The sequence below is a fragment of the Papaver somniferum genome, chromosome 9, assembly GCF_003573695.1.
Source record: "Papaver somniferum cultivar HN1 chromosome 9, ASM357369v1, whole genome shotgun sequence".
NCBI lineage: Eukaryota > Viridiplantae > Streptophyta > Magnoliopsida > Ranunculales > Papaveraceae > Papaver > Papaver somniferum.
Window position 1 is genome coordinate 49,728,467 of NC_039366.1, and position 13,598 is coordinate 49,742,064.

The 13,598-nt window shown below is 39.1% G+C and overlaps 1 protein-coding gene and 1 long non-coding RNA gene across 4 annotated transcripts; one reads left to right on the top strand and one right to left on the bottom strand.

Moving 5' to 3' along the window:
* Positions 1-5,298: 5,298 nt before the first annotated feature.
* LOC113311438 lies at positions 5,299-9,703 on the bottom strand. The gene is made up of 2 exons (XM_026560277.1): positions 9,509-9,703; positions 5,299-8,555 (listed from the first exon to the last, which is right to left on the bottom strand). The coding sequence occupies exon 2, from the start codon at positions 8,098-8,100 to the stop codon at positions 6,934-6,936; it is 1,167 nt and encodes a 388-aa protein (XP_026416062.1). The 5' UTR covers positions 8,101-8,555; positions 9,509-9,703; the 3' UTR covers positions 5,299-6,933.
* Positions 9,704-9,871: 168 nt separating this feature from the next.
* LOC113313464 lies at positions 9,872-13,163 on the top strand. 3 transcript variants are annotated; one of them, XR_003341899.1, is made up of 8 exons: positions 9,882-10,337; positions 10,460-10,579; positions 10,675-10,705; positions 10,785-10,834; positions 11,185-11,535; positions 11,883-11,981; positions 12,091-12,336; positions 12,908-13,163. It is a non-coding gene; the product is annotated as an uncharacterized LOC113313464 (long non-coding RNA). The 3 variants fall into 3 exon arrangements; XR_003341897.1 differs by lacking the exon at positions 12,908-13,163 and having other exon boundaries at positions 9,872-10,337; positions 12,091-12,516; XR_003341898.1 differs by lacking the exons at positions 10,675-10,705; positions 12,908-13,163 and having other exon boundaries at positions 9,873-10,337; positions 12,091-12,516.
* Positions 13,164-13,598: the final 435 nt, after the last annotated feature.

Consider the following 13,598-nt stretch of genomic DNA (forward strand, 5'->3'; position numbering starts at 1 on the left):
TCATTCACAGAAGGATCAACAAGGGGGTTTCAATCATTGAAAGGTCAGCTGAAGAAATGAAGTCTGAGGCAGCTTTTTCGCGAATTGGAGATAAAGGTTTATCTTGCGAAGATGTCGCAGGAGATTTAGAAGAGATGAGTAAGTGGAAGGGAACAAAGTTGGAACAGTTTTAAGGTGGCGAGATTTCTTGAGAGGTTTATTGACATCTTATCACCCTGCGAATTACAATCCAGATAAGAAACAGAGGCAACAATATTGTTATTAGAAAAGGATAGTGTTTCTTACTACCTTCTCATTCGCAGACTTTCTTTTATGCGCAACAACCTTATGCTGCGATTTGGGAATGTTAGGGTTCTGAACTGTAAATTAGTGTTGGAGGCGCTTTTGCTGAAATAACAAGAGTATGGGAATCACATAAACAACATCAAATAAGGCAATAAACAAGATCAATTTCAGCAAAACCATAAAGAAGAAAAAAGAAAACTAACCTTGATGAATCCATGGAAAACATAGCAGGAGATTGTTTCGAAGAAAATTACGAACTATGAAGATCTGCAGAAGAAATAGTATGAAGATGAAGAAGAACTTAAAAAGATTGAAGAAGAAAGAAGAAAAGTTGCAATAATGGAATTTGCAGAAGAACGATGAAGTTGCAGAGAAAATAAAAAAAGAAAAAGAGAGTGAGAAGAATATATATAGAGGGAATTTTCCTCGAGAAAATAAACACGATTAATACGGAAAGATATAAGCGGTTAAAAAGCAACGGTTACAAAAGACGTGTCGAGAAATAAATGGAAGAAAGAATACGTGTGATAAATGCAGAATATGAAGAGAGAACAGCTGCGGCATTTCTCACATCATTCTCTACTTCGCAAAAGATATGAGAAGAGGCAAGATGTAGGATCAGAATCTCGCAACGACAATTTCAGCGAAATTATCAACAACACAAACAACAGCGTCGCAGAACAATTTCAGAAGAATATAATAAATGACGTCAGCTAAGATGAGAGAAGATGATAGTCCTGCGAAAATTAGAGAGTTTGCGAATTAACATTTGTAAGGTTGCGAGAATGTCGCAACCATACCGAAAATAAAGGACAGATTAGCTGTCATCCACTATGTATTTCCTATAAATAGTCGTTCAGTTGTAAAGAGAGGGGAGAGATCTTTTTTGAGTAAAAAACAAGTAAATAGGAGAGAGAAAGTCTAGAGCAGAGATCATTCTTGATTTCTTTATCTTTTCTTGTAAGAATATTCAAAAATTGATTAATAAAATTAAGAGTATAAACCTAAAATGAGTTGATTAATAATGAAATCATATGAGGGGTGTAGTGTGGGATTTCCTGCAACTACAGCTATACTCGCAAAAACAAGAAATACTTGGACACCTGCTCTTCACGTGGCTATGGTTTTGGTGTGCTGGCCTTTACCACCTTAGGTGAGCTCGGAGCGGATACAATTTCCTTTCTCAAAAGACTGAGGAATTGCATAGCTAGATATGATGCCAATTTCAAGCTGGGCAATTCTCTTTTCCATATACTAGGAATTGTTATTCAAAAAGGTGTTGGCGCCCAGCTTGTTGCTAGGCTGCCGACCATTCCTTGTAATATTGATTTTTCTTTATAATAAATAATAATAAAAATAATAATAGAAATAAATAAATAATAATAATAATAAGCTGAGCAACAAGCTGAGCACCAATAATAATAACGCATGAGAGAGAGAGACTCCGGTGAAAACCCAGGCGATTGAAAACCCGAGTTGCATATTCTATTATTATAACACAATTTTTTTTTCCAACCTAACCCTTTCAGATCTTTTCAGGCTGTGCATCTCTGGATTCCCCCCTTTTTTACCTACCGATTGATATAGTTGGTGCCGATTTCTTCACTTTTTCCCTAACTCTCAGAAAACGGTTATTGCAGTTCCCTTGGTCTGCAATGCCAAGAACCGGGCGATCATCATCTTCCCAGAATCTTCAATCAGATACAGACGAAGATGACACTAAAGGGAATCATAGCCAACATGTTCCTACGGATGATACAATGGCTCACTGCCCTTTCAAACATTTCGATGATTGTCAGGATGGATACAATGGACGGGGTTATGTAAAAACTTCTATTTTACGGCATATAAAAGATCAACATTGGCCTTCTCAGGATAGCTTACTGGTATGTAAAGAAAGGATTGACACTCACTTAGGTGTTTATCAGGCCTGGGAACGCATTCTAGGTCTCTTGCAGATGTGGCTTTGTGGCGAATGTATGAAAGTGCAGTCATGAAAACGTCCCTGTCGTCCTCACAGTGGCAACGTACTATTAGGTCCATTCAATGGTAGGTCTGCAGACTTTCTACTCCATGACATTAATAAACCACAGGCAAAATCTGTATCAGTGTCTAACAACACTGACGATCCTGATGAATCATTTGGCCTTTCGTCGGAAATTCTCGACTTGGTTTATCAGAAACAAATTACTACGACTGCCAGCATTCCTCCACCATGCAGGTTGAATTTCTCCAGAGCCTTGAAATTTGCACTTGACAAAGTGATAACACAACCCACCGAATTACATCCATGGCTTCGACTATTGTTGCTACCTGTGCGCACCCTTAACCTCTACATGCCTAACAATGCCAGTGAAGCAAGATCCAGCACGCGGAAAAAGCTACAGATTGCTGCCATCAACAAATCTTTAATCGAGTGGGGACAAACTAATGGGTGTGCAAACATTGTCCAACTTCTGCTGGAGTTGGCTCGACAGAATCAACAACGACAGCAAACCAGTAAGCAACCACAACGAACGAAGAGAGCTAAGACAAATGTAGAGGTCTGCCAAAAGAAATTGAATGAAGGACATTACGCCGCAGCAATACGCATCCTGTCATCTGGTGGTGTTACCCCTGCCAACCCAGATACTCTCCACGAACTACAACAAAAACACCCTTATTCACGTCCTCCCGTCATTCCATCCGGCAACCCAACTGCTGCTGCAGTATCTGTATATGTCCAGGCTGTTTTGAAAGCTTTGAAGAGCTTTCCGAAGGGCACATCATGCGGGCGGGATGGTCTCCGAGCTTAACACTTGTTAGATGCAACGAGTGGTGCTGCTGCCGAAGTGGCAGATGAACTTTTGTTGTCTATCACGGGAGTAGTTAATCTGTGGTTGGATGGACAATGCCCATTTGCACTTGGAGAATACATCGCCAGCGCTCCGTTAACCCCTCTACTCAAACCTGGAGGTGGTATTCGACCGATCACAGTGGGTACGATATTGCGTCGATTACGTTCTAAACTGGCAGCGTCTGCGGTGCTTAAAGACATGACTGCCTACCTTGGCAACCATCAATTCGGTGTTGGAACACCTTGCTGTGGAGAGGGTATCTTACACTCGGTGAATAGGCTGCTGGAGATGAAAGGTACCCATGCTAATATGACTATGTTGCTTATCGATTTTACTAACGCTTTCAACATAGTTAGTCGGACTGTTTTGATCAATGAAGTACGTGATAAGTGTCATAGTATTGCTAAATGGGTGGAATTTTTTTACGCGTGGCCTGCCAAGTTGTATTACAATGAGTTCACTCTATCTTCCGCGCAAGGGGTTCAACAGGGAGACCCTCTTGGCCCTCTACTCTTTTCATTGGCTCTTCATCCATTTGTATGCAAAATAGCTTCGCAATGCAAACTGGATCTTAATGCATGGTATTTGGATGATGGTACACTGGTTGGCGAAACGACTGAAGTGGCAAAAGCTTTCCAGATTCTACGAGAGGATGGTCCTGCGAAAGGCCTGAGGTTGAACATAAAGAAAATGGAAATTTTTTGGCCACAAGCCAACCCAAGATGTAAAGACGTCTTTCCATCTGAAGTAGGTAGGCTAGATACTGGAGTCTGTTTGCTTGGTGGTCCGGTAAGTCTGAATGACGACTTCTGTAGTGGCATCATTCAATCTCGTGTTGACAAAATACTACATCTGATGGATTGTGTTAAAAAGCTAAGAGACCCCCAGGCAGAACTCCTGTTACTTCGAAACTGTGCTGGAGTTTCAAAGTTGTACTTTTCAATGCGTACAACTCAACCACAATGCATGCAGGCAGCACAACATCAGTTTGACGAGCACCTTATTCAGTTCCTGCAGTACTTGATCACGAGTGATGGAGCAGGGTTCGGCCAACTACAACAACGCATTTCCACTCTCCCAATCAAAGATGGTGGCTTAGGCGTTTACACTATGCGAGACACCACTCAGTATGGCTATATAGCTTCTTGCTTTCAAACCCAACATCTCCGGAATAAAATTCTACAAGGTACGCCTGGCCTTAGCCCTCACTTTCACACAGCGCTGGAACATCACATTCGTATATATGGTATATCTCCTTCATCTTTCAACATTGACGAAGTCGCCCCACAACCTATGCATTTACTGGAAACTTGTTACTATGATGCTATCATGAAGGCTATACCATCAACTTTTGTTCTGTCCGAGCGATACTCTATCTTATGGCAGTGCAATAAGAAACCTCATGCGCAAGATTATCTAAAGGCAATCCCTATCCAAGGCCTTAATCAGACTTTAGGGCCACGACAGTTCCGGTCGGTATTTCAGTACCGCTTGGATATACCTCTATTTACCGAAGATAATACTTGTTCATGTTGTAAATGTGTTATGGATCGGTTTGGTGACCACCCATCCATTGTGCAAGTGAAGTGGGTTTAAAGTATCGCCATGATATGGTAAGAGACCTCTTTGTTGAGTTGTGTTATAAAGCTGGAGTAGCCGCAAGAAAAGAAGCTTCACTGGGTCTTACATCTGACAGCACCACCCCTCTTAAACCAGCAGACCTCATGATATATAACTGGGAGAATGGACGAGAAATATGTTTCGACGTCACCGGTGTTTCACCATTTTCCAAGGGAGGAGACCGCGCCTTCACACCCAGCCATGCCATCTCTGCTGCTATCACTCGCAAACGCAACAAATATGCTGACTTGTGTTCGTCTCATGGATACGGTTTCGACGTTCTAACATTTACGACATTGGGGGAATTGAGTGACGACATTACAATCCTTTTGAAAAGATTGAAGAACTGCATGACAAGTCATGATGTCAATAATAACTTAGTCAGTTTTCTTTTCCACAGGTTGGGTATCATTATTCAAAAAGGCATTGGGGCGCAACTTTTTGCGCGTTTTCCTGCCAAATCCTTGTAAATTTCTGTATATTTTCGCTTTATAATAAAAGCCTTCGTGTCCCCTTTTCATAAAATAAATAAATAATAATAACTTATTTTATTATAATAATAATAATAATAATAAAACAACTAAAATTTGTTACAAAGAATTTGTTGGTAGCCTAGCAACAAGCTGAGCACCAACACCTTTCTGAATAGTAATACCAATACGATGAAAAAGAGAACCTCCTACTTTGGAATTAGCATCTTGACTAGCAAGACGATTCTTCAACCTACTCAAAAATATACAAGTATCTTCTCCCAATTCACCAAATGTTGAAAAAGCCAAAACACCAAACTCATATCCGTGTGTCAGGCATTTGTCTAGGTATTTATTACATTTGCGAGTAACAGCCGCAGAAATAGCATGTCCTGGGGTGAAGGAAGTAGTTCTAGCACTAGTGAACGGCGAGACACCCGTGACATCAAAGCACGTATCCCGACCATTTTCCCAATTGTAGACAAGTAAATCTGCCGGCCTTGAGGCATGAGCGGTGTCGGATAAGAAACCCATGGAAACCTCCTTGCGTGCGGGCACATCGGTTTTGTAACAAATATCCGCCAAAACATCACGAAACATGTCGTGTCGAAATTTGATGTCGACTGCACTAGCACAATGTATAGCATGGTCGCCATACTTATCCATAGAACGATTACAACATGAATATAAGCTATTTTCCTCAGACATTGGTATACCCAATCTACAGTTAAGAACTTCTCGAAATTGACGAGGTCCGACTGCTTGATTAAGCCCATGAATGGGAACAACTTTGAGAAAATACACAGCATGCTTCGTTCTATTACATTGCCAAAGATCAATATCCCTCGCAGATAGTGAATACTTGGTGGGCAGTTCCTTCTTAATCACATCAAAGTATGTCGCTGCCAATGATTTCATGAAATGGGGGGCAGCATCATTGATGTTAAATTGTGAAGGAGATAAACCACAAGTTTGAATATATACCTGCAAAGCATGCTGATACTATTGGCTTGCATCAAAAGAGGTTGTATGCTGTAAGATAATATCCTGCAGGTGTCGAGTCTGGGCACATGATGCTAAATAACAATATTTGGAAGTGTCTGCCATAGTATAAACACCCAATCCACCGTCTTTAATAGGCAAAGTAACCATGCGCTGCTGAATCACACCAAAACCAGCACCATCCCCAACTATTAAGTGTCGCAAGTATTGAAACAACGATGTATCGAACTGTATTGTGGCTGGTTGAAGTGCTGAAGGGCAATTTGTACGTAAAGTGAAGTACAACTTAGACACACCGGTGCAGCTACGTAAAAGGAGAAGCTCACTCTGAGGATCTTGCAACTACTTGATAGTGTTCATAAGCTGTGTTGACTTCTCAACTCGACTCACAATCAGATTGCTGCAATATTGTAAGTTGGTACTCACTGGTCCTCCAAGTAACTTGACACCCTCAGTGGGTTTACTAATATTGGCAGGGAAAATACCGGCTATATCTCTCCTCGGGTCAACTGTTGGACAATAAATTTCAGTCTTGCTGATATTTAAAAATAAGCCTCTTGTAGGACCTTCCTCTTGAATGATTCTAAGAGCTTTAGCCACCTCTAGAGTATCTCCAGCAATGGTGCCATCGTCAAGATGCCATGCATGTAAATCGAGTGTGCATTCCGAAGCAATCTTGTTTACCAGTGGGTGTAGGATGAGAGAAAATAGTAGTGTCCCTAAAGGGTCGCCTTGTTGTACTCCTTTTGCTGATGACAGGACTGAGTCATTGTAATAAAGGCGAGCTGGTTCTGCATAGCAAAACTCGACCCATCTAGATATGGTAGGGCATCTAGCTCTGACCTCATTGACCAATACGGTTCTATCCACCAAATTAAGGCGTTAGTAAAGTCTATAAGCAACATACTCATATTATCTTGGCCACCTTTCAGTTCAACTAGTTTGTTTGCAGAATGCAGTATGCCCTCACTGCCACACGGTATCCCCACATCAAACCGATAATTCCCCAGGTACGAAGTCATGTCCTTGCACACAGATGTAGCTGCCAGTTTTGAACATAGTCGTCTCCAGATTGTACCCACCGCAATGGGTCTCAACCCTCCGCCTGGTTTGAGAAGGGGAGTTAATGGTGCGCTGGCCACATACTCCCCAAGAACTGTATGGCATCTGCCATCCAACCACAAATTAACTACAGTAATAATGGAGTGTAAGAGTTCATCAGAGACTGCTGCTGCTGCACCACTAAGAGCGTCTAGCAAGTGTTGAGCTCTAAGTCCGTCTCTACCGCATGCAGTTCCTTTCGGGAAGCTTTTCAGTGCGTGTAAAACTGAGTTGGAATTAACAGATAATGCAGCTGCGGAGATATTGTCCAAAGGGATAACTGGAGGTGGTGCCGATGAGTGTTTTTGCTGTAACTCATAGAGAGTGTCAGGGGTAGAAGGAGCCACTCCATTGGATGATAATACACGAAGTGCCGCTATATAGTGACCATAACTCAGCTTTTTCCTACAGGCCTGTAGGTTAGCATCTTTCTTTTTCCCCTTGGTAGACTGTTTGCGCTGATTATTTGTCATTGATAAATCCAGCAATTTCTGAACCAATGTGAAGCATCCATTTGGTTCCAACCATGTCACCAAAGCCTGATTGATTGCTGCTATTTGCAACTTCTTCCTTGTACCTGATTTCTCCTTGGCAGAGCTTTTAGGCATATACAAATTCAATATACACACAGGTAGAAGTAGGAGCCGAAGCCAAGCAACTAAATCTTGGGGTTTGGCTAATACATTATCTAAAGTAGTTTTCAGGGTTCTAGAAAATTGCAGCCTACATGGAGGGGGGATACTAACCGTAGTTGGTATTCGCCGTTGAAAAATTAGGTCAAGCATCTCAATAGTAAGATTACCTGTAGCCGCTTCATCCACAACATTGTCATCCGTAACAACCAGATTTGTCTGAGGCTTCACAGTATCATGGATTAAGAATTCAACCCTACTGCCATTGAGTGGACCAGAAACAACTTCATAAGAATGGCTTGAATCATGACATGATTTCTTCCATGCATGGATATGTTAACATTTAATAAAGAGCCATGAATGCATAGCAGATAAGGCTTTCTCCCATGCACTGAAACACTCAGCATTGTTCCTTATCCTCTCCATGCAAGTATCCTTATCACCCACTGTAGGAAAGTGCCTGTCTGTTAGATGTTTATAGATTGCACTTAGGGCATACCCATTACCGCCAACTCCACCATGACATCCATCATAGCCTTTAAAGGGACAAGGAATCTTGTCTTTTTGTGATACAGAAGTGGATGTTGTCTGAGAAGAAGGGGAACTCACTGGAGAAACAAAAAAAGCTCTAGAACTGTTAGCAGATTGTAAATCACAACCTTGAGATATATGACTCAAGCATTGCACCTGTCTAGACCTAGTCAACATAGGCATAATGAAGCAGGGAAAAACAAAAACCCAAAAAGAATTAGAGTTTAGTGTATGGGACTTTAAGCTTTCAACACCAATGAAAACTCAAAATACCATACAACAAAACACTAATTAAACCTTCACAGGGGATGGGAACCAGACACAAAACAAGAACCTTCAAAAACTGCTCAACCAAAAACCACAGAACCTCCTATACAATCACACAGAAACACCACTTCAAAAACCCCACTTCAGAGTCCTAAATTCAAATTTCTACACCACTGGTTTTTCCTCTTCAATCACACACAAAACAAACAAAGAGCCCTTACTACCAGTTCTTCCAAATTGCTCAAAGAAAACCCAATTTGCAAAAGTTGCAATTGAGCCAGCACAAAGAGTTACAGTCAAAACACCTCAAACTTACTATCCAATTCAACTGCCACTGTCTTCAAACTACAAAACCCCTCTTCTACACAGCACAGAAACCTTCAATACAAGACCTAATAAAAAAAAACAACAGAATGACAGCAAACCGTTTCCAACTGCTACTTCTCAGAGAATTCCCGAGACTGATTTCAACATCTATTTCTCAAAGAACAAAGAACAAGATTGAAGGAAAACAAATACAGAAGCCCTAACCCAAATATTCAATCGTCAAAAACCCACTGCCACAAATCCACAAAATTGAAAACAATAGCTAAAAGAAGAGACTTCAAACCCCCTAATTGGAACCCAAATTTCTACAGAGAAGGGATACAAAACCCTCATTGAAACCCCTCCTACCAATTGCGAAAATAAATAAATTTTTCCAAACCCTTAATCGAAAACAACAAAGAATAAACAGAACCCAAACCCCGATCTAAACACTTACAGAGTTTTGATGATGATGGTGAACGAGAGAATTTGTTCTGTTACTTCAATCACCGATTCACCACAGAAAGATTGGTGATGAACGGGAGAGTATAAAGATTGGTGATGAACGGGAGAGAAATTATTATGCATTCTCTATTAACAGAATTCGCTTTTTCATAGAATTGGTATCGTGATTCAAAAAGGTGTAGGTGCCCAGTTAGTGGCCAGGCTACCTGCTACCGAAATGTAACTGACCATTATTTTATTAATAAAAAAGATAAATAATTATAATAATAATCTAATTCCTTTAAAATTCTAATCTCATTAGACTACACGTTGAAAGGTGAGCATCACCCTCTCACAGAATCGATTCATTTCACTTTTCCTCAAAAGAGAAAAAAAAAAGAAATTCCGTCACAATTTTTTTTATTTATTAACATATTTATCCGAGGAAAAAACAACAGATCCGGAAAAAGAAAAACATATACGAGAGAGCAAATTCAGAGAAAGACCTTGGAACAAACCCTAGAAACAAATCATTAATGGCTGCAAAATCATGATGATACAAAGCAGAAAAAAAACAGCTTGCTAGGAGTGATTTTATTCTTTTGCGTTAGTCGTTGATACTGTAAAAAAAAAAATATGACAAACCTAAATCCCCATAACCCTAAATGCAGCTCCTCTGATCTCCACCACCAACGGATATTTATCATCCTAATCTCCTTATCTATATCCGCATCATGTATTTATCCTAAACGAAATCCATGGAGGAGTTTGCTGTTCATTGGTCTTATTCTGTATAACAAAAACTAAACACCAGAGAAAAGAAATCTCTGTTCTTCCCTCAGGTTTTAAGCGCTTCTTTCATGTTCTGTAATCTTTTTCTCTATTCTCATATGTGCTATTTTGATCGCAATACTTTATTCTAATCTTTTGGTCTGCTTATGTTTTGTTTCTTTTATGTTGGCAGGCACAAGGAGCACAGGTGCCGCCGTGCCGGTGATATTGGTGTTATGCTTGAAATATGATTCTTTGATAGTTTATATTGGATTATCCATATAGTTTTGTACTTGAAAACACTTGCGGGCAGGTATATTGATATGCTTTAAGAGAGTATCAACTTTTGATATTTTTTAATTTTTCCTTCTTCTGAATTTTGATTCTTTCTTCTATTTGGGATTTTAGGGAATCCCCAAAAATAAGCTCTTACTGATAGGTTAGGGTCTTAATCTCTAACTCTTAATTAATTAGCATTATTAAGCAAAGACTGAAACCATATTTTATTTATTTTGTAGGTTAGGGTTGGTATTCTCTGATGGTTGTAAAGACGAAGAAGCAAAACAAGGTATATGAAGTTGCGGTCTTTTAATTCTAAAAGAATCTTTCTTTCTTTTTTCTGAAGCAAAACAAATTTTTGTTTAATTGTGCATATAACACTCTGCCTACTTTGTTATGATGTCTAGAATTATAGCATGGTTATGGAGTCCATGCAGCCTTGAGATTATTTCCGCAATGAGTATCGTCTTGATAACTTTGCATACCAATTGTAGGACATCCCTAATTTGATGTATCTATAAATTCTGACAACAAGGTTATGCATGAGCTGAATCTGTTTTTTTGAGAGAAACTGACAACAGATGGAGGATGAGTTGAGAGCTAAGTTTAGAATTTATTGAATGGTTGTGTTTTCAACAGGAGCACCAAGAGATGCTACTTTCTGAGCCTAAGAAGAAATACTACTTCTTCACAAAAACCCTTTTACAAAGAAGTTGGCACTAAGGTGAGATAGCCAGCGTTTAGTCAACTGTGTTCTATCGACCATGCATCATTGCAGCTTCATCATAGCCTTGCTATTACAACAGCTGCGATGTAACATAACTACATTTAGTAAGTACGTCTTTGTTTAATTTTGTTGCCCTTGGGGCCTTTATGATTGCACAAATACATACTAACCCAATTCATTTATGATTTTCACGAGAAACTTCACATTGCCTCACCAAATAAGCCTTTTCCATGAACCTGGAAGACAAACTATTTCCCTTGGATGTAAGTATATTGTTGTCAATAAACATTGATTGAAGATCATGGCTCTACATTTGTATAATTGTGAATATATCTCATATAGGTGTGACACCCTTCCAATACTTAAAAGGAAGAACTCTAATTCAGTGTTATGGTGAATTCATGTGTTCTTCTTGATGCAGTGTGTTAATTGTGTATTTAACTGATTTTGTATAATTTTGTTTCTTAACCATTCTTATATTTTCTAATCTAGCTCTACTGAGTAATTTTACCTGCAACCAACTCCAATCATTATTTTTACGTTGCCATTTATATATGTTTGTATTTCTTGATGGAAAGAGCTTTGTTTTAATAAAAAAAAATATGGTCAGGGAAGTCTCTTAGATACCTAAAAGTGATGACGAAAAGCATTACAACCTCAAAAGAGTAGATGTTGGCTGGAAAATGAGACTGTTTAATAAAAAACATGGGTAATTTTAGTTTTCCCTTTCCACTTAACCTGACTTAATTTGGTTTTCTTTCCTGTCTGCTCGAGAGATATATACCTAAATTACTTTTTCTTTGTGCGCATGAAATAAGATTACTTCCACAGATAACTTGGGTGCGCAGTGAAGAACTACACGAGACAGTGGGGAACAGATTGGTTTATGCTGGAATTGAGGTTTCTGCCTTTGAAGCCAAGTATGAGCAAGATTGTTGCCTTAAAGAACTTGGCTTCACAATGTATTACAATGCGAGACACACCAGATAAAGAACGTAGTGGTTTCTACTGAAATTTAGGTTTCGGACTTTAAAGACAAGGCTAAACAGCATGACACATGAATGGTAAAAACCTTTACTTGGATTTATTAGTTTGTATGATTTTTGCAAGATCTGGGCAGGTGAAACTTATTGAATCCAACATCAAATTCATTGAAAGATGATAAAGTTGATTTACATGATTTGCAATTGTTGTTCATTGTACTGAAATTTATTCTAAATATATTGTCTAATCCTATTTAGTAAGTTAACGAGTACATGTGGCACTATATCTATAAAGAAAAATCAGTCCTTAACTCATGTACTAATTGGGTTTGAACTAAGGTCTTGATCCATATGATGTTTTGGGATGAAAACACTAAGCATTCTGAAACATGTATGCTAGATCACTGTTATCCACTTCTCCTGTACAGTGCATACATGCACATAATACATGTCTGTGACTTCCTCATCTAACTGTCTAATAACTTCATTTTTTTAGTATGAACATAAAATGATCAAATGGTAACTGTCTAGATTTAGTAGTTGGTATGTGCTAAATCTACGTATAAAATTTTAAAAGCTTTCTTTCAAGTAAATCATCTGGATGAGCATTTATACGCAGTGTACTGTTATGTTGAATTTCAAATTTGTGCAGTAAAGTTGTAGGCTGACGTTGGAAACAATTCCAGTTGGAAAGAGCCTTCTCCAGCAATGGTTTTCATCATCACTTAGTACCACTATTGCAACCATAAATTAGTTGTTTTTTTGTTGCTAAGAGATTAAGATTCAATCTTCACTCCTGATTGACCGTGTTGGTAGTCTACTTTATATTTTAGTTGATTTTGATGGACTACATTGTGAAAATTTATTACATATTTATGTGACTTTGTAAAATACATTTACTCTTTTGTATCCCCTGTTCTCAAACAAGTTATATATCGATGCAGCTAAAAGGGTTCAAGTCTCTGACTCAATTCTAACTCAAGTAGCGGGTATATATGTTGAGATCTATGTACGGGGATAATTCTTCTTTTTCTCTTTTTTGTTTTCCTTTTTGTGATTTTATTTTCTTTGCTGCTAATGCAACGGTTGTGAGTAATCATAACCTATTACTTACATGTTGTGCAAGTGCTGCTTCTATATATTGGTTAACTGGATGGTTGTTTTGCAAATGCTTTTAACCGAGTATCCGTAACTATAAGGATAACCTCAGTTTTGTAAATGCATTGGGTGGGGTGGGGCGAGGCAAAGCCGGGCCATACCAAATCAAACATGCATGGGTATGGGGCGAGGTGCAGCTGAGCCACACCTAATCAAAAATACATCGGGCGAGGCGAGGCGAAGCC

Excerpts from the sequence above, each read along its gene's own strand:
- LOC113311438 (XM_026560277.1), bottom strand. The coding sequence starts at position 8,100 with ATGCTTGACCTAATTTTTCAACGGCGAATACCAACTACGGTTAGTATC.